The 21,147-nt window shown below is 46.2% G+C and overlaps 1 protein-coding gene across 14 annotated transcripts in view; it reads left to right on the top strand.

Moving 5' to 3' along the window:
• Positions 1 to 21,147, top strand: part of LOC102445074 (ataxin-2-like) — a 257,980-nt gene that overhangs the window by 211,528 nt on the left and 25,305 nt on the right. For all 14 annotated transcript variants that reach the window (XM_075914768.2, XM_075914775.2, XM_075914776.2 and 11 more), the window contains 2 exons: positions 11,332 to 11,516; positions 12,172 to 12,304. In XM_075914768.2, coding sequence (XP_075770883.2) covers positions 11,332 to 11,516; positions 12,172 to 12,304 — 318 coding nt within the window. The remainder of the gene's footprint in view (positions 1 to 11,331; positions 11,517 to 12,171; positions 12,305 to 21,147) is intronic.

Genomic DNA, 21,147 nt, shown 5'->3' with positions numbered 1-21,147 from the left:
CTGGTGTCCACTCTAAGCACAACCAGGAAAACTTATTCTCCTCTCCCCCAGCCCCGGAGCCATTAAACGGGTAGACCCTGGCCATAGTGCCTGTGCCAGCTCCAAGCCTGCCAGCCCAGAGCCAGCAGTGGCCACCAGGGCCCCTGACCCTGGGCCCCAAAACATGAGCCAGCAAGCCACTGGCAGCCAGCCCTCCACCGCTCCCCAGGGGCAGTCTGCCAGCTCCCAGGAGCCTGCCAGGGCCCGGAGAAGGCAGGCGCCTTCCTAGTCCAAGGTGGAGATCATGGACCTTATTCAGGTTGGGGGGGGGGGGGATACCCACAACGTCCATGATCTCCGCACTAGACGGAGGAACGCGGCCGTTTATGGCAGGATAGCTGCCAGCCTGGCCACCAAAGGCCACATGCGAACCCAGGAGCAGGTTTGCATGACAATCAAGTTGGTCCGGCGAGACCCCCCAACCCGGAGCCCTGAGCTGCTTCTTCGAGTAGTGTCCCTGTGGGTGCTCCACTCTATGTGAAGGGTCGCCCTGAGCCGCAGATCGGAGCTTTGTACAGCAGTTTCCCCCGTTGAGCCACGCATGCCCAGGAGGCGTCTCGAGCCCTTCCCGCCTCCTGAGGAGCGTGGCTCAACCACCTCCCTTTCAGTTCCTCTTTAACCGCCCTCGTCAGCGGACGGAGCAAACAGGAGCTCCCTGTCAGATTCTCTGACTACTCTCCCTCTAGCTGGTTTAGGCATAGTTGTTTCCCCTGTTATATTCCGAGTTAGCTTTTCCTTGTTTCTTTCTTTAAAAAAAAAAAAAAAAAAAAATGCAACAACACACTAGTAATAGGAAGAATACACTTAACAAAATCCCCCCTCAGGGGGGCTTGAACCCGCTTCAAACCGGGACTCCGATGAACCGGCGTTCTCCTGGCTGTTCAACACAGGAAAGAAAGAGATTTAAAAAAAAAAAAAAAAACCAACACACGGAGACAGACGACGACAACAACAACAACAGCTAAATAAATAAATAGAACATGCTCAAGGAGGAGAGAACTGGCCATGTCCAGCTCCTCAGGCTTTAAAAAATGCAACCAATGCCGGGATCCTATGCCGGCTTCAGATGGCCATTCAAAGTGCATTCGCTGTTTGGGGGAAACTCACTCTCCCCACAGCTGCACTAATTGCAATTCACTCACGGCGAGAGCCAGAAAGGACCGAGAGCTACGTCTGAGAATGATTTTATTCGAAAAGGCTTTACAGCCCGCTGGGGAACAGGCAACAGCGCGGCAAGAGCCCCACTCACCCTCCAGGAGTGAGCCGAGAGGCATACCCTCACCATCCCACTGCCTTCCAGCCTCTTCCTCTCCAAAACATAGAGGAGAGGCACACCGCAGTGGGAGGACCCCTGCCACGAAGGCTTCGGAGCGATCCTCTCACTCCGCACTGGCATCGGGACGCGCTACAGCTGAGCGGCCCTGGGAGCGCTCCAGGCAGCCGGCACGGCAAGAAAAGCCGGCGCCGCTTCAAGCTTCGGCGGCGCCGAAAGCCCCGACACAGCTTAAAGCCACGGCACCGCAACAAAATGAGGTCCAGCCTGCTAAGCGGCTGGCACCAGCTACAGCTAAGCAGCATGATGCTGCACTGACGCTGCCAGCACAGCCAGACAAGCAGCCAGATGAGGCTGCTAGGGATCAGCCCCAGCAGGAAACTGACTCACACAGCAGGCATCACTATCAGTGCCTGCCTTCTACATCTTACTCCCCTGGGAGGCCTCCATCAAGGCAATCCCCTCCCAGGTCTATGTCACCTTTATCCTTTCAAGATGCTCCTCTTCCTGAGGACGACCATCACACGGTCTATTCCTCGCGACACGCATCACCTAGGAAGTCTCGCTCCCATCATTACAGGGCTCCACCACAACAAAGCCCATGGCACCCATACTGGCCTTACCCACCCCCACCTTATCCACCACAATGGGGACCCTGGGAACACTGGGAGCCATACGGACGCCACTCCCCAGCTCGCTCCACTCCATCCCAGAGAAGCTTACCTCAGCCGCAGCCCCTACCTCCAGCAAGTCTTTCGGAGGAAGAGGCAGAACGAATCTCAGACAATGAATCAGTCATTCATTCAATAAATGTCACACACTCTGATGCCCTCGTTGCACAACCAGATGATGCCGTAGTACCATCAAACTCTGGAGCAATTGACGATCTAAAACAGTTCCAGGAACTATTCAAGAGAGTAGCGACAAGCCAGAATGTCTCCCTGCAAGAGGTGCAGAAGAAACAATACCAATTGCTAAAAAATCTCCATCCTACACTACATAGCAAGATTGCCCTGCCCATAGACGAGGCAATAATGGAGACCTCGGAAGACCTGTGGAAAACACCCGCATCCATTCAACCAACTAATAAGAAAATCGACAGAAAGTACTTTGTCCCCTCAAAAGACAACGACTTTCTCTTCACACACCCACAGCCTAATTCGTTAGTCGTAGACTCAGCACAACAACGTGCAAAGCTCCCACAATACAGGATGGGCAACGCAGACAAAGACCACAAAAAGTTGGACTCCTTTGGCAAGAAAGTATACTCCTCTTCCACCCTACAACTCAGAATATCGAATTACTCCGCTCTCTTAGCAAATCATGACTTTGACAATTACTCGAAACTGGGACAACTGATGCCACATCTCCCTGAGTCCAAAAGATCCATCTTGAAAATAATAGTTCATGAGGGTTATATGATCGCCCGCACCGCTCTCCAAAATGCAATGGATGTTGCTGGCACCGCAGCCCGAGTTACAGCTACAGCGATGGTCATGCATAGAGCTTCTTGGCTCCAGTCGTCTGGAGTTCCCCATGAACTCCAGCCTAAAGTGGAAGACTTGCCATTTGACAAGCAAAAGCTATTTGCAGCTACTACAGATGAAATGCTCCATAACAGCAAAAATTCTAAGTGCACACTATGCACGTTGGGCATGTACACGCCGCCCTATAAACGCAGACGATACACCCCATATAACTCATACAACCGATACCGATATGGGCAATACAATCGACCACAGAGGCCCTATGAGGACACTAGACCAAGACAACGAGGTCCCAGAAGGCACCCCAACCAGGCCCACCCACCAACTACCCAACCATCTAAGCAACAAATTTGAAGATTTGGTCAAGGGCCTGCAACACCTCTCTTACGATCTACCACGAGTTCAACATGGCCATCTATTCACCCACCGTTTGCGGCCATTCCTTCCACAATGGGAATCCATAACATCGGACCGCTGGGTTCTAGAGATAATTCGAGTGGGCTATACCATCCCATTTACCTCTATCCCCCCTACCCTTCCCCCTATCCCGTCCCTCTTCAGGGACCACTCTCACGAAACCCTTCTAAAACGAGATCGATCGACTCGTCATCGGAGCTATAGAAAGGGTACCCCGAGAGTTCCACGGGAGAGGGTTTTACTCAAACTATTTCTTAACTGAGAAACGAACAGGGGGTTGGAGACCTATATTGGACCTCCGCAAACTGAACAAGTTTCTCAAGAAACAGCATTTCAAGATGGTCACTCTCTCCGCAATCATTCCTGCGCTAGATCAAGGGGACTGGTTTGCAGCCCTCGACCTCCAAGATGCCTATTTCCATATAACCATCCACCCCTCCCACAGACGCTACCTACGCTTTGCGCTTGGACCAGACCCCTTTCGGTCTCTCATCAGCTCCGAGGGTATTTTCGAAGGTACTGGCGGTCCTAGCTGCGTATCTCAGACGGCAGAATGTCATCATATTTCCCTATCTAGACGACTGCCCTCTAAAGGGATCCTCGTACGCCGAAACCACCTCTATGATACATACGACCACGGCCCTCCTCAGTCGTCTAGGCCTTCTAATCAACCAAGACAAATCAACTTTGCACCCGGTTCAAGATATAGAGTTCATTGGCGCACGCCTGGACTCAGTTACAGCCCAAGCATACCTACCTCAGCAACGTTTTGCAACTATACAAGAAATTATAAGCGGGATGCTCACAGTTTCTACCACCACAGTACTTACATGCCTCTGACTAATGGGACACATGGCTTCCACCACCTACGTAATCCACCATGCTCGCCTGCACTTTTGATGCTTTCAGCTCTGGGTTGCAACCGTTTATATCCCATCACGACACTCTCAAAACAAAACGGTTACTATCCCACCAAACGTGCTCGCATCCTTACGATGGTGGACAGTGCCAAACAATCTTCTGGCGGGGGTTCCATTCCAACAAATCGAACCCACTATCCAAATCATCACGGATGCTTCCCTGCTCGGCTGTGGGGCACATATGGACGGTCGCGAAGTTAAAGGCAGGTGGTCCCCAAACGAGACACTCTTACATATCAATCTCCTCGAATTGAGGGCAGTAAGGAATGCCTGTGCACACTTTGCCTCCGACATCGCCAATCGTACAGTCCGCATCCTAACGGACAACATCTGCATGATGTTCTACATAAACAGACAGGGCGGAGCCCGCTCCCGCTCTTTATGCGCGGAGGCTATTTGCCTGTGGAACTCGTGCATCCGCAACCAAGTCACCCTTATAGCATCCTACCTGCCCGGAGTGAACAACACCAAAGCAGACTCCCTCAGTCAAAACTTCACCTCAGACCACGAATGGGAGTTACATACGGAGGTCACAAACTCAATTTACCACCAATGGGGATGGCCATCTATAGACCTTTTTGCTTCTACCCAGAACACCAAATGTCCCCAATTCTGCTCACGTGCGGGACTTGGCAAACACTCTCTGGGGAATGCCTTCCTAATCAAATGGACAGCCCCCCTACACTACGCCTTTCCCCCCATACCGCTCATCCCAAGAGTTCTGCGCAAGATCCTGAGAGACAAAGCCCTAGTCATCCTGATTGCGCCATCATGGTCTCGCCAAACCTGGTACCCATACCTTCACAGGCTAGCGGTCCAGCCTCCCCACCCACTACCATACCGGATAGACCTACTATCTCAGGACGACGGCAGGATACTACATCCACAACTCAGTACCCTGCATCTTCAGGCATGGCTTCTCTCTGGTTCTCAGAGAGAGAAGATCGCTGCTCCCAGCGAGTAAAAGACATCCTCCTCCATAGTAGGAGGCAGTCTACTTGGAAAACTTACCAACAGAAATGGACACGATTCTGTCACTGGTGTCAGCAAGCCAAAGTGGAGCCCCGTGCCTCCCCACTAAATACCACCCTAGACTACATTCTGGACCTTAAAACATCAGGACTGTCAATCTCCTCTCTAAGAGTACACCTCTCTGCAATAGCAGCATTTCATACCTCAGTGGACGGCTTCTCCATTTTTAACCATACTATTACGAAGAGATTCCTCAAGGGACTCCAGAATGTGTAGCCACCATATAAAGCCTCACCCCCTTTGTGGGACCTAAATCTTGTTTTGGACTACCTCACCAGACCTCCTTTTGAGCCACTGGCAACAGTACCACTTCCTTTCCTTTTTATGAAAGTCTGTTTCCTCTTAGCCATCACCTCCGTCAGGAGGGTGAGCGAACTCGGAGCATTAATGTCAGAACCTCCTTACACAGTTTTCACGAAGGATAGGGTCATACTTAGACCCCACCCCACGTTTTTGCCGAAGGTCTGTACAGAATTCCATCTCAACAAACCGATCGTATTACCTACCTTTTTCCCAAAACCGCATTCTTCGCAGACAGACGCCAGCCTGCACACTCTGGACATCCGGAGGGCTCTGGCCTTCTTCCTAGAAAGAACAAAACCATTTCGTAAATCTGAAAGACTTTTTATCTCCATCGCTGAACGATCCAAAGGGACACCAATATCATCGCAACAAATCTCAAAGTGGATATCAACATGCATAATTAAGTGCCACTCTCTGGGCAATAGACCGCTACAGCGCCCACCACGAGCGCATTCCACTCGAGCCACGGCTGCTTCTACAGCCTTTCTGGGCAACGTCCCCTTAAGAGACATTTACCGGGCAGCAACATGGTCTTCAGATCATACCTTTGCTAAACATTACGCTATCCTTCCACAACTCAAGAATGATTCAGCAGTTGCCATAGCAGTGCTCTCCTCCACTGCCAAACACTGACTCTGGCTCCCTCCAGCCATATATTGAATACTGCTTTGTAGTCACCTAGAGTGGAGCACCCACGGGGACACTACTCGAAGAAGAAAACTGAAAGTCTTTAAAAATAAAAGGGAGTTACTCACCTCATGCAGTAACGAGTGTTCTTCGAGATGTGTGTCCCCGTGGGTGCTCCACGACCCTCCCTGCCTCCCCTCTGCTCGGAGTCAAAATTACTCGGGCAGAGACGAGGAACTGAAAGGGAGGGGGTTGAGCCGCGCGCTTCAGGAGGCAGGAAGGGCTCGAGACGCCTCCTGGGCATGCGTGGCTCAACGGGGGAAACTGCTGTACAAAGCTCCGATCTGTGGCTCAGGGCGACCCTTCACATAGAGTGGAGCACCCACGGGGGGACACATCTCGAAGAACACTCGTTACTGCACGAGGTGAGTAACTCCCTTTTATTTTTAAAGACTTCAGTTTCATAAGAAGTATTACTAATGTAGACCAGTTCTGGCAGGTCTAAATTAGCCAGTTTTCAACACTGCTTCCTGTTCTGGCTCACATATGACAGAATTATTAACCAATTTCTAGTCTTGGAGTTAAATATTGCTGTGTGAGATTGTACAGGTGTAACTGAAGCTAAACTTCTGGCTACCAGAATCATTACTGCAGAAAGGGACTTAGGGGTCATAGTGGACGACAAGCTAAATGAGTCAACAGTCTGACATGGTTGCAAAAAAAGCAAACACCATTCTGGGATGCTGTCAGGGCTGTTCCCCACTCTGGTACTCTGAGTGCAGAAGGTGGGGGACCACAAGAGAGCTTCAAAACCTTACCTCTACAGGCACTGGTTACAAACACTTCCCCCCCAGAATCCTAATACACAGATTAGACATACCCCCAGAGAATCCCAGTTAAGAGTTTCATTTGCATAAGCGGGGAGCCGCCATTTTTAAAACCCCGCTGGTTCGAACCCCGTGCAGCGCGGCTACACGGGGCTCGAACTAGGCTTCCTATTCCAAACTACCGGTACACCTCGTTCCACGAGGTGTACCGGTAGTTCGGAATAGGAAGCCTAGTTCAAACTACCTAGTTCGAGCCCCGTGTAGCCGCGCTGCACGGGGTTCGAACCAGCGGGGTTTTAAAAATGGCGGCTCCCTGCTTATGCAAATGAAGCCCGGGAAATTCAAATCCCGGGCTTCATTTGCAAGTGCGGTATGCCTACATTACCCCGCTAGTTCGAACTAGCGGGGTAGTGTAGACATACCCTAGTAGGGTATTTTCTGGATATGCTACTCTTTCCGCTAAGTTCTACCTTACTCCCATGAAAAGGGTTTATTTTCTTCCCTCCTTGTTCTACTGGCGCACTCTTTAGAATGGCTTGCTGCTGCAGGTTGAAACTCTTAACTGGGATTCTCTGGGGGTATGTCTACACTACAAAGTTAGTTCGAACTAACAGACGTTAGTTCGAACTAACTTTAATAGGCGCTACACTAGCGCTCCGCTAGTTCGAATTTGAATCGAACTAGCGGAGCGCTTAGTTCGAACTAGGTAAACCTCATTTTACGAGGATTAAGCCTAGTTCGAACTAGTGGGAGGCTAGCCCTCCCCAGATTTCCCTGGTGACCACTCTGGCCAACACCAGGGAAACTCTATGCCCCCCTCCCGGCCCCGGACCCCTTAAAGGGGCACGGGCTGGCTACGGTGCCCGTGCCAGGTGCAAGCCTGCCAGCACCCAGCCAGCAGACCCTGCACCTGGCACAGCACAGAGCCACCCACCCGATGTCCCCCAGCCCACCCCCTCTTCCCGGGACCAGGCTGGCGGCTCCCGGGAGCTTGCCCTGGACCGCAAGAGGTGGGCACCTTCCTGGGCTAGTGCGGACATCGTGGACCTTGTCCACGATCTCCGCACTAGGCACAGGAAAGTGGCCGGCTAGGGCAGGAGAGCTGCCAGCCTGGCCACCCAGGAGCAGGTGTGCATGAAAATCAAGGGGGTCCACTGAGACCCCCGACCCTGAGCCCTGAGCTTACAATGGCCGTCCTGGGTCAGACCAAAGGTCCATCTAGCCCAGTAGCCTGTCTGCTGACAGCGGCCAACCCTAGGGACCCTGGAGGGGATGGACCGAAGACAATGACCAAGCCATTTGTCTCGTGCCATCCCTCTCCAGCTTTCCACAAACTTTGGGCAGGGACACCACTCCTACCCCCTGGCTAAGACCACTCCATGGACCCAACCTCCATGACTTGATCTCACTTCGCTTTAAACTCTGTTCCAGTTGTAGCCTTCACAGCCTCCTGCAGCAAGGAGTTCCACAGGTTAACTATTTGCTTTGTGAAGAACAACAACTTTCTCTTACTAGTTTGAAGCCTGCTACCCATTCCTTTCCTTTGGTGTCCTCTAGTCCTTCTTTATGGGAACTCAGGAAGAACTTTTCTGAATGCACCGTCTCCACCCAACCCCTGCTTTTAGAGACCTCTATCCTGTCCCCCCTCCGTCTCCTCTTTTCTAAGCTGAACAGTCCCAGTCTCTGTAGCCTTTCTTCATCTGGGACCTGTTCCCAACCCCTGATCATGTTAGTTGCCCTCCCTTCTCCCAGCCTTTCTCTTCCCCTCTCCCACCTCCTTTTCCCAGTCTCCCCCCAGTTTTGTTCAATAAAGACAGAGTCAATGTTGGAAGAAACGTTATCTTTATTTTGTACATCAATAAGAAGGGGGGCTAGGGAAGGGTAAGTGGAAGGAGGTGAGGGAGGAATGGGGTACGAGCCCCCGATGGGGAGGACTGGGCTGGCTCTGTGGGCTTCTGGGGGTGGAAGCTCTCCTGCAGCCCCCCAATTACCCCCTCTCCCCAGATGGCAGCCTGCGGCAAGTGCAGCCGGGCTGATGGCCGAGTGCTGTGATGTGCCCAGTGTGGGTACTCCGGGCACTCCAAGCCAGAACTTCTTTGCAAGCGGGGCACCCCTTAGAACTGTCTGTCCAAGGTGGGGGTCGGGACCCTTTAAGCGCAGCCCTCGGCTAGCCTGACACAGCATCTCCACGCTCTAAGTCCTCCTCTGATGCAGGACCAGAGAGTCCGAGTGGAAGGCCAGTGGCATGGGTCCCTGCAGGGCTGGCAGAGCAGTGGGCTGCCTGCAGCAAACTGCTGGCAGGGTCACCCAGTACGTGGCAACAGGGCTGCCCAGCGGAGTTGGGAGACCCAGCAAGAGGCTGCCTGGTGGGCCTGGGAGCTGTAGTAGCTTGGTGGAGCAGGGAATTGTGGTGTGTGGCCGCCCAGCAGGTCCTGGAGCCCCAGCATGGTGTGTGCGGCTGCCCTGCAGAACCCAGAGGCCCAGTGCGTGGCTGCCCTGAGGGTCCCAGAGCCCTGTTGTGGTGCACACAACTGCCTGGCAGATCCTGGAGCCATGGCAGCGATGGCTGCCCAATGGGGTTAGCGGGGCCAGCAGGAGGTGGGGAGCCAGCTGGGAGGCCAACAGGTGGGCCGGTGGCAGGGGTCCAGAAATGACCGCCCTTGGCCCCGCAAAATCCCTCATCTGGGACCGATCAGGTCCCGAGAGTGCCAGACTAGGGAGGGCCAACCTGTAGTCTTTGTATCTCACTGTCCCTTTTCATTCCTCTTGCAGCTAAATAACTGAAGTGTTTAACACAATACTTTTATGGCTAGATACTGCTCTTCTATGAGTGAAAGCTGTTGCTAGATAAACTGGAAAATTGATGTGCACATCTCGCTTAGCGCATTATCTGCATTTTTACTATGTCAAGTGAACAGAAGGCAGGAACTGTTTCTTGTTATAGCTATGTATTAGATTACACCAATTCTATAATGTCGACCACTCTTGTAAATTTGGCGATGCTCTTAAAGTCCCAGCTCCTGGAGGCAGTTGATCATGTGAGCATCTCTTCCTTAATTAAAAAAAAAAAATCAGTCGATTGCAGAGAAAACCCTGAAAAAGAAACAAAAGCAATCCCCCAAAGATAAATCAAAACCCAAAATGTATGTGTGTTAAATGATTTCTGACCGCTTCGGGTTGGTAATACTGATTTTTGCTAAACATATATTTAAGAGGTTTTTTTAATCAACCATGTTCCTGTTTCTAAGAGTTCCAAAGCTATGTAGAATGTGTGAACATTCAAGCTCTTCAAGTGCATATTTAGACTAGATACCATTTCTGCTTGCAGCATTTAGGATTTCTTTGCAGTGCTGGATAAGAGTTTATTTTCAATAATGAAAAATTGTGCATGTACCTTCAGTAAGGTTCAGTCGCCATTAGTGTAGCAATCTGTTCGTGCTCCAGGTTGACAGATGAGATGGTCACTTGATGATATGCAAATGTTCTCTTGTACAATTTGAGTTCCTTTCCTCTATAAAACAGTTCTGTTCTAAACAGCTTGCTTTAGATTTCCTTTGGTAGGAGTTTCAGTTTTGCGAACATGGAGCCATGCACATTTTTCTTGAACAATCAGTTTCATATGGAGCTGCTTATATTGAAATCCTCTACACTGAAAGCTCCATTTCGTCTGATGAAGCTACATTTTTACATTTAGAAAGATTTTTAATTTATTTACAAACTCTGCTTACCACCAAGTGAGCTAACTGGCCGTCTGCAGTATTTTTCTATGTTCTCTTACTCTAAATGTTCTCCTTTCGTCATTTCCCTTCATCTTTCTTTTATAAGGCAACTTCCCCTTCAGTATTAATTGTGATCCAAAGATTCTCTTTCACACATGGCAGCACTAAAAGATATGAGCACATGTGAGCTACAGGCTGGGGCACTGCTAAATCCCAGCATCTGAGCAACTTGGTCTGTCATGCAAATCTTCCCTGGCCTGTTCAGTCATGAGCAAATATTACTTTCACAGGAACATCTGATGAGTTGAAAGACAGTGTCACAGTTTCTGAGCAGCCCCCAATAGTGTCATAACCAGGATGAGCTGAGGGTCCTTGAGGTGAAAGATCAATCTTAATGTATTTGAAGACAGGTTAAACCTGGGACATTATCCATGGTTTCCTCTTGCCCCCTGCAAAGACTGCAGCCTTGATGTTGTTTCACCCAAAAGCTGGTGCCCATTATGGAAATTTAAGGCTGTTATTGCTCCTTTTCGCTTCAGAATCATACCCACATAATGTACAAACCATGGTTAAAGTTGATAGTGAGGGTATTCTAGTTGTGCATGTTAATTTTAGATTAACATTTCCAGGAAAGACCTGGTTACTTCAGATCCCCCTTCCTAATGTGAAATATTCCTTGCTTTGCAGTACCAAATATGCCACAACAACGTCAAGACCAGCATCATCAGAGCACCATGATGCATCCTGCCTCAGCTGCAGGCCCCCCTATTGTAGCTACACCACCAGCCTATTCAACACAGTATGTTGCCTATAGTCCCCAACAGTTTCCTAATCAGCCTCTTGTGCAGCACGTGCCACATTATCAGTCTCAGGTAAGACTCCCTTAGCTTGTTGCCTCTTGCTGCATTCATATTGGATCAGATGTGTAATTAAAAGACTTAATTCTGGAATTCTACATACTGTATCTTCTGTTACATCATGTAATTGCTACAAGCAATATGCAAACGCTGTAGAAATATTGCTACTTTATACTTCACATCAAAGCCCTTCAAAAACGTTAATGCCCACTAGTAAATACAAATCTCAAATACAGAATATCTACCTCATTATCTTCATCCCATTGTAGAATATCTCTTTCAGTTGATTAATTGGACATAGATTTAAAAGATGCAGTTGCTGAAATAATTGGTGTGATAAGATGGATGGGATATAGTATAGTTTAAAACTTATTTTGTTTCATTTAAAGATCACCTTATTTTGTCAACTGAAGATCAGCAGAATAGTTCTTTGTATTAGTTTCCTTTTGTGGAAGGTATTTCTCATTTTAAGTTTTCAGGTGTTACCTGGCTAATGGTGACACATGTACTTAGAAAATTTTTTGTTGCTAGTACAAAGCAAGCTGTAGCTTTCCAAATTATCATTAAGTGCCTTTAAGCATGCACTGTATGAGTTTGATTAAAGGATGTATTTAACTTTTTTGTACAGCCGTGTGTTTTGACTAATTAATTTGTCTTTTATTGGACACAGCATCCTCATGTTTATAGCCCTGTAATACAGGGTAACACTAGAATGATGGCACCACCAACACATGCACAGCCTGGTTTAGTATCTTCTTCAGCAACACAATATGGTGCGCATGAGCAGACGCATGCTATGTATGGTAGGAAATATTTTGTGTTATTTTTAACTTTTTACATTGTTACATTGTGCAAGGGTATATTTACTATCTCAAGCTTCCACCATTGGCATCACAGCTAAAGTTATAATAGTAGATCCAGAATGGTTCGTAAAAATAGATCCAAGTATACTAGTTTTAATAAGACACTAGTGTTGGAGATGAAGTGTCAGCATAAGAGGCTGCTACAGAATACCAACTTAAGCAAGTCTGTCTCAGGATTTTTTGATGCTGTTAGTACTACATCCTTGTCTATTTTTTTATTCTAACAAGGACTGTAGTTTTGTCTCAAAACTTGATTTCTAGTTCTCACAACATTAGCATGATACAACCACTTCTCTAATGCTAGGAGTGTGCATTCACGGTATAAAAAGATTTGTCATCTGAGCAAAATGTGTGTGTGGGAGATCCTCCTTTTCTTGGTAAATCCAAGAATATAAATCCTGTTTTGAACATTTCATGTGTAAGTGCTTGCTCTATGGTTTCAATGACAACTAGAAGTCTCCAAAGTTGCCAATCTGGCACTTTGCATTAGCACTAACCTCACTGAAATACTTAGATTGAAACACAAATTAAGATACTGTTTACAAAATACAATGCAAAGAATCTCTAAAGCCACATAAATCTGCACTTAATAGCTCATCCAAAGGAAAAACTGGCTCAAGAATTTGCCACTGAAGACTCAGTCCATGATCTTAAAGGCGGTTTAGTGCTTGACTCAGATAGCAAAACAGAACAGTCATGTTTTGAAAATATAATTATTCAACAGGTTTTGACTTAGTATTTGATGAAGAAATTTTGTTAGGTTGATCATAATGTATACCTAGGGTCTGCTAAAGGATTTCATTTAACTTCAGACATCATTTGCATGAGGTTTTTTGTGACAAATTTTTGCATTTTTCTCCTTATGAATGAATATACTGTCTATTATGAAAACTTGCAACCCCAGAAAGCTAAAGCTTAATGCATGGTTAAGATTCTGATAACAGAATCTGTGCTGTCTTGAAATAGCATACTGAAGCCAGATCTTTGCTCATGTATGTTAACTTAATTCAAGAAAGAATAATGCAGATCAGAGGCGTGGCGGGGGGGGGGGGCAGTTGCCCCCGGGCGCCACGCTAGTGAGCACTGGGCTGGGGTGGGAGCGCACAGCCCCATGCGTCGTGGCGAGCCCGGCGCTGGCGTGCTCCCTGTAGTCAAGCCGCCGAGGCAGGGCCGGGCGGCGGGAGTGAGCCCTTCAAAGGTAGGGTTACTGTATGTCCGCTGCCTGGCTCTGGGGGAGGGGTGGGTGCATTGAGGGTACTTATAATTTTTTTAAAGGGGTACTTTATAAAAAAAAGGTTGAGAAACTGCTCTAAACCGTTCCTTTTGGTCTCCCCGTTTCCTTTCTCCTTTGGCGAGTTGGGCAGGTAGCCATTTTGGTAAAAATATATCAGACGTGCACACAGTGCCTGCTCTACCTCAGCTGGTGCTGGATAATCAGGGCCTCAATTCTAAAGGAGTTGGCATTACTGAGGTGATCGATTTTCCCCCCCATGTTTTGTTGTGGATTTTCCAAAGAAAATGCTGGTGTTTTCTATAGGTCATAGCAGAGACTTGGGATTAACAAGGCTTTCTCAACTAAAAGTCTTATAGGTGTTGGGATGTTGCGATTGTGAACACCTGGAGAGGCAGTCTGCCAGAGGCAAGGCTCGCCTTGAATCTTGATATCTATGGCTTCAGTTGAATGGCTTGTGTGAAATTTGGAAGAGCAGCTCAGAGACACCTCTCTCCTTTACGTAAGGATAGAATCTCATGGCAGCCTGAAGGAAAAAGTCCTCGTGGCAGACAAAAAGCCACGCTTGCAGTGTAACCTCGGCCTTAGGCTACTTATTGCTTCAAGAAAGTGAGGGCAATTCTCGTGTTGTGTGTTAGTTTTATTTAAAAGTTTTTCTGAGTGTTATTTTAACAGGTAAGTTAATCTCTTACATTCGTAACTATGATGTAGTTTATTGCTGTGCGATAGTATGAAAAACAACTAAGTTAACCAGGTAAGTAACTAGGCAGTTAAGAAGCATTACAGATTGCTTACAATAAATTTGATATGCTCAAAATCTTTTTACCTTTTAGTCATTAAAGCAATGAGTTACTCGTTTGTTATAACAGTGGTTTTAAGTGCTTGATTGAAATATAGTGATGAAATTCATATTTAGGTTGTATAATATTTATTTTTCTTGTATTTTATAAAACTTACATATTTTAAGCATTTGACATTTTTTTATGTAAAAGACATGAACCTAATGAGAACGGGATACAAACAAATTGAAGAGAAAAAATTATTGAACAGAATGTAAACCACAAAAACTATAATTTATATTTGTCTGTAGTTACGATCTACTAACTGATCCCGGTATCAGTGGATATTAGTAGCATTTGTTCTTTTTTTTTTTATTATTTACGTTCTTACTTTTTGCTGACTGACAGAAATAAATAACAAATACAAAGTAACAAATGATTGGGGGGCGCAAATTTTGCCTTTGCCCCCGGGTGCATAACACTATGTCTCTGATACAGATGAATATAAACGTTGCTCCAACATCACACTAAAAATTCTGACACTGGATTTGGAGGAAGCTTCATGTGATATAGCTGAATTGAAAAGAAATAAACTTGTAAAGCTTAAGTAATAGGTCTTTGCTCTCACTGCCCATGTTTTTTCATTTGTGTATCTAGTGTTTTGAGGTGTTCATGTAAACAGAGCTTTTATTGTGATTTTTATGGGATTACTGTCTTGATCAAGTGACTGAAGGCTTTCAGACTTCCTGGTTAAAGGGACATTCTCAAAAAATCCTGTCTTAAAACTAGACATGAAATAATCTCTGGGAATTTGGTTGTTGATTGCAACTTTCCCCAGCAACTTTACATTGTACATCATTCTTATCTGCTACAATTTGACAGGTCTTAGAAATCATGGTACAGGAGCAATTTTTAAATCATATATTTTAAATTATTTTTCTCTGTTCCAACATAACATAGAAGTCTAGTTTTTATATTCTTGGTTTTGCAGCTTCAATCCATCATAGGTGTATATTTCAGACAATATAATGACACATGTTTTGGTTGTGTGTCAGGAAGCCTGAAAACTCTAGTTTTTTGTTGAGGTGTGTCCTACTACTTAAGTCCAAGCAGCATTTCTCTTACAGCACCTGGTCCTTCCAGAAACTGGACGGTTATGTTTGCTTTTTTGAACTGCTGACCCTCTTCTTTTTATAACTGAATGCTTGACATGCTTGCCACAGAAATCTGCTTCAGTCCAGTCTGATGCCAGTGCTATATCATAGGTGGCTTGTAAGGAAGTACTTATATTGTATGATAGCATGTTCTTACTGTCTTAAGCTAAACTGTATCTTCAGCCTTCTAGGCTTTTCATCAAGTATTTAGTAGATGGCTCCTAATGTTCTAGGACATTCTCAAATCACATGTGGTATTTCATTTGATAATTTCTTTTCCCATCAGTAACTACCTTGTCACTTTGGGTTGTACTGTAAGCAGGTATCTGTAACTGCTTAGAGTACAGTGTTCTCCCCCCCCCCCCCACACACACACACACACAGAGTATAGTACTCTCAATTGTATGCATAACATCCATGTATTGAATACACCAACATATCCTAGAAATAAACATTTGATTTGGGTATGGTTCTTCAGGAATTTTTAGTGCATCTAAGTGATGAATAGTTTCCATGTGGTTCTCAAACTGTGGTGTGTCCCCCCCCTTCCACCCTCCCTCTCCCTGCAGCAGGAAGCCCGTGCTGGTGCTCCAGCCTCATGCCCCCCCCCCCCCCCCCCCAGGTTGGCATGCCAGCGCTGGCTTCCCTGGGCGGGGGGAGCCCTAAGCCTCCTCACCGGATCCTGCTCATAGGGAAGAAGCAGAGCCAGAAGTGGCTCCCCACGCTGCTGCTCCCCCTCCCCTACTGGGGAAACAGCAGCGCACTGATGTGCTGCCTGGAGGCTTTTCCCACTGCTTCCATTGGCCAGAATCTCATGCCCAGAGCCCCACACCGCCCCCCACCGAGACCCCACACCCCCAGCCCGCTCCTGCACCCTCCTCCCTGGCCAGACTCCCTACCCTCAGCCCACTCCTGCACCTTCCCTTGCTCTTGCACCCTCCCCCGGTCAGACACCCTTCCCCACCCCTGCCATAAATAAAGAAGAGATTGAAACCTTTTGTGTTGGACATAAATTAATAGTTTACTTTATTTAAAATGAAGTTTGATAAACTAACATGAGAAAGTTAAAACGCTTTATCTGTTTAATAATTAAATATTTCCTTTCTTACTGGTTAAATTAAACTGTTCTCCCTAGCTGCAGCATTAGCAAAATGGCTTGGGCATAATTATGTAATTTACAGCAAGTTTCCATTAGCAGCTGGTAGTCCATGAAAAGGTTTGCATTGAGCCAGGTGGGCACGGGCCAAAAAGTTTGAGAACCACTGAATTATGCTATTCACAGTGAGAAATAACAGCCACTGCTTTTAATCTCTAGAATAAATTTGCGCAAGTGAGTTCTCAGATTTTACTTCTGGTTTTTTAATTTACATTGTTGGATTTCCCACTGCTGTTAAGATTAACTGTATTAAGGTCCCTGTTTCCTTGAAGCTAGCCGGTGCTTTCTGTAGGATACCATCAAATGTCTTCCCGCAAGAATCACTTCCTTTAATATCAGACTGTTCTCCTTGGAGTGGTGTCCCCGTGGGTGCTCCACTCAGGTGTTGGTGTGTCTTTGTTCCAGCTATTGGAGATTTTTAGCCTAGCAGTGCCTTCCTGCACCGCGCATGCGCAGTAGGCGTCTTGCACTGTTTGCGTCCGTTAGCTGCACGTGCGACGCAAGTCTTCCTCAGTTCCTTTTCTACTGTCTTTGGCAGAAGACGGAGTTTCCAGCAGTGCTCTCCTCAGCCGAGAAAAAGATAGAAATATATAGTTAGTGGTTGCAGTTTATTCAGTTTAGGGTTAGTAGTGTGTGTTAGTTACCATTAAAAAAAAGTTACTCCCTGGTTTTTCTCCCTTCATTTGGTTTCCGCTCCAAGTTCTTAGCCCCAAGCAGCATTATGCCAGGCTCCCCTGGCTTTAAAAAAATGTAACTACTGCAGAGACTCGATGCCCACCTCAGACGGGCACACCTCATATATAAAGTGCCTAGGCAAAGGTCATGTGGCGCAGAAGTGCCCACGTTGTCAAAGTATGACTACCAGGGCTAGGAAGGACCACGAGATGAAGCTCAAGAACAAAGCAGTGGGGGGGGGGGGTCATATTCCCGTACCTCAACGATTGCTTAATCAGGGGTCCTCCCGATAATACACAGTTATCATGACAGACCTTACTCAAAACAATTTTACCCGGCTGGGTCTTTTAATAAATGTGCAGAAATCTACTCTGGATCCCTCCCAGAGAATAGAATTCATCAGAGCGCTTCTAGACTCTACCGTGGCCTAGGGCATTTCTCCCCCTGAGTCGTTTCCAAACACTGTGCGACATTGTCCAAACTCTTTTACAGTCCCTGATGACAACCGTTCAAATACGTTTACAGGCCCTAGGACATATGGCAGCCAAGCAAAGATCATCCTAATAACACCATATTAGCCAAGACAACACTGGTTTCTGTACCTCTGTTACCTGTCAATCGCCAAACCCATTCAACTCCCCATCAGTTCTCGATCATTAACTCAACACAACGGGCAAACACATCACCTGAACCCTCAGAGTCTGAAGCTTATCACCTGGCTTCTCCGTGGTTCCAGAATGAACTTACCTGCTCCCAGAGAGTGAAACAGATCCTCCTCAGCAGTCACCACCCTTCCACGAGGTACACCTATCAAAACCAAATAGAAGAGGTTTCAGCAATGGTGCAGCCAACGCAATCTACAAGCACATACTTCCCCAATACCTACCGTGTTGGAATCCTTGATGGACCTCAGTGACATGGGACTCTCCATTAGAGTCCGTCTGTCAGCCATCACCATTTTCCACAAGCTGGTAAACGACATGTTGGTGTTCACACATCCCATCACTAAGTGGTTCCTAGCAGATGTCTCTCAAGTACGACCCCACATATGTCCATTTGTCCCACCTTGTGAGCTAAACCTTGTGTTAGACTCCTTAACAAGACCTCCTTTTGAACCCTTAGCGACGGCCTCAATGAAACACATGGTCATGAAAGTGTCCATCCTCGTTGTGATCACATCTGCACGATGAGTAAGCGAAATCACAGCCCTTATGGCAGACCCACCATATATGCTCTTCACTAGAGATAAGATTATTCTCAGACCCCATCCAAAGTTTTTACCAAAGGTTATCTCCGACTTTCACGTGAACGAGCACGTTTATCTGCCCACTTACTACCCTGAGGGAGGCGGTACTATATACCCTTGATACAAGAAGGACTATTGCATTCTAAATAGACAGAACAAAACCCTTTAGAAAATCTAACAGACTTTTTAAATCCATGTTCAGTCCTGGCAAGGGAACAGCCGTCTCCACACAGTGCGTATCCGCAACTTGCATAAATACCTGCTATAGACTCAGAAACAAGGAACTGCCACAAGCAGTCACAGCACACTCCACCTGAGTGATGGCTGCATCTACTGCCGTTCTACGTAATGTCCCGCTAGCTGACATCTGCAGGGAGGCTACATGGTCTTGAGCACATACTTTAGCACAACATTATGTGTTACTGCAAGGGCCAGTACCTACCACCTCTGTGGGCGATTCCGCCCTTGCTTCTGCCAGTAGATGACTCCAAAGTCCCATCTCCACAACGGTGGGTGCTGCTTTTTACTCACTTGAGTGGAGCACCCACAGGGACACCACTTGAAGGAGAAGTTACTCACCCTGTGAAGTAACTATGGTTCTTCGAGATGTGTGTCCCTGTGGATGCTCCACTACCCTCCCTTCCTCCCCTCTACTTCGTAGTCCATTACAGGATTTCTGGTAGAAAAGGAACAGAGCGAGATTCACGCCGTGCACGCAGCTAACGGACAAAAAAAAGTGCGAGATGGCTGCTGCACATGCACGGTGCGGGAAGGCACTGCTAGGCTAGAAATCTCCGATCATCGGCGTGAGGATGCACTGACACCTGAGTGGTGCACCCACAGCGGGACACATCTTGAAGAACCATCGTTACTCAACAGGGTCAGTAACTACTTCTTATTCTACCTGAGTGTTTTGAGTTACATAATAAAGAAGTCCAGAAGGACAGCTGCATTGGGGAGGGGAAGTGTTAATGGCTTTTAAAGCATTCTCCTAACATTTTCTCAATCAGTGCATAAAATCTCTGAAAACTTCACCCTCCTGATTAGTTTGAAGCAAGTAAAAATCATGACAAACAGTAGTAACTGTTGAATGAAGAGAATTAAATTCAGTTCTAAATTCTCTTACATTATTTGCTGAAAGTTACTTTTTTCCTCCATGGGAGAGGAACCTGAATCCTGAAATGCATGTAGCATTCTATACGTGGTAAATCTTTTTGGTAGTGAAGGCTCAGATGATGCAGTTTTCAGGATTCCCTTTAGCAAATGCTGTGTGAGTTAATATTTCTGCTAGATGTCCACTGTAGTAGGCAATTCAGGAGTTCTGACAGGTGTCTTTGTCACTGCTCTTGAGTGCCACACTTTTATTACTTCAATTCCTGAAGTTGAATGTTCTTCAACAGATGGAAAGTAGCTAAACTATATGAGAGTAGCTAAACTAAGTGCACCCTTAGTGGCACTTCTAAACATGATGGAGCAACACCCAAGCCATTGTTTTCCCTGAAACATTGAGAGAAGGTCAAACAACCATTTTTCTTCTTGCTCCTTCAAATAAACCCGAAAACTGGACACCATTAACAAAAAGACTGATACTTGATCTGATACTGGATCTGATGTTGGATCTTTTAATAAACCATATATAAATTCTTATTGTGAAAAGTTTGAAATAGACACCTTACACTGAAACAAAGCAGCAATATATGATTGCCACTCCTACAGAACTAATCCATTTATTGGTTCTAAAGAACAGTGGCTCAAGCTTTGTACTTTCTGATAGGTATGAGCTGCTTGTTATCTCCAGAATACCAGTGATAGGTAATTGAGTTGTCAAGTTTTTCTATTGACAACTCAAGCTGTAAGGACAAATATATTCCTGTAACAGTTAACTCCCACTAGTTTTGTCATTTGGATAAATTGTATATTCTTTAGGTGGTTGCTTCTGTAAAACTTTGTGTGTGTGTGTGTGTGTGTGTGTGTGTGTGTAAAAGACATATGTAAAACCAAATTTTGATTTTACACAGATGCATTATTTATTCTTTTGCTTGTTCTTGTATCTTTCCCTCTCATTTCCACAAATGTTTTATTGATCTGGTGTTCTCTCTAACCTTATCTGTTTTTCTGTCTTTGCAATAAGTTCTAATACCCACCATTGGACTATTTAGGATATGTTATAAATTTCAAGGATTAAGAGCAAACCATCTCCAAAGGTGTCTTTTGGAACTGTTAGGATCTCAGTGATACAGCTGAAAAACAAAAGCCTATTTATTTGTTTGATTAATTGTAATCCGTTTAACTCTACCTCCTAAGGTTATTGTTGGAGTGTTAATAACTCAATATCTATTTTTATATTAAAGTAAAAAGCGGGGCCCTCAGTGTTAACAGTTCAAAGGAGGGCTTATTGGGGCATATTTTATTTCAACTTCACTCAGTTGTAAAATTCAGTAAAATATCCAGCACTGTTAACTAAACAAATAAAAATGATATTTGCATGAACCTACAATATTCAAAAATAAATGAATGACAATCATTCCAGAAGATTAGAAGT

This window comes from Pelodiscus sinensis, chromosome W (assembly GCF_052426305.1).
Source record: "Pelodiscus sinensis isolate ZL-2025 chromosome W, ASM5242630v1, whole genome shotgun sequence".
NCBI lineage: Eukaryota > Metazoa > Chordata > Testudines > Trionychidae > Pelodiscus > Pelodiscus sinensis.
Note: the sequence above shows the minus strand (reverse complement) of the source record. Positions and strands in the feature narration are given on the sequence as shown.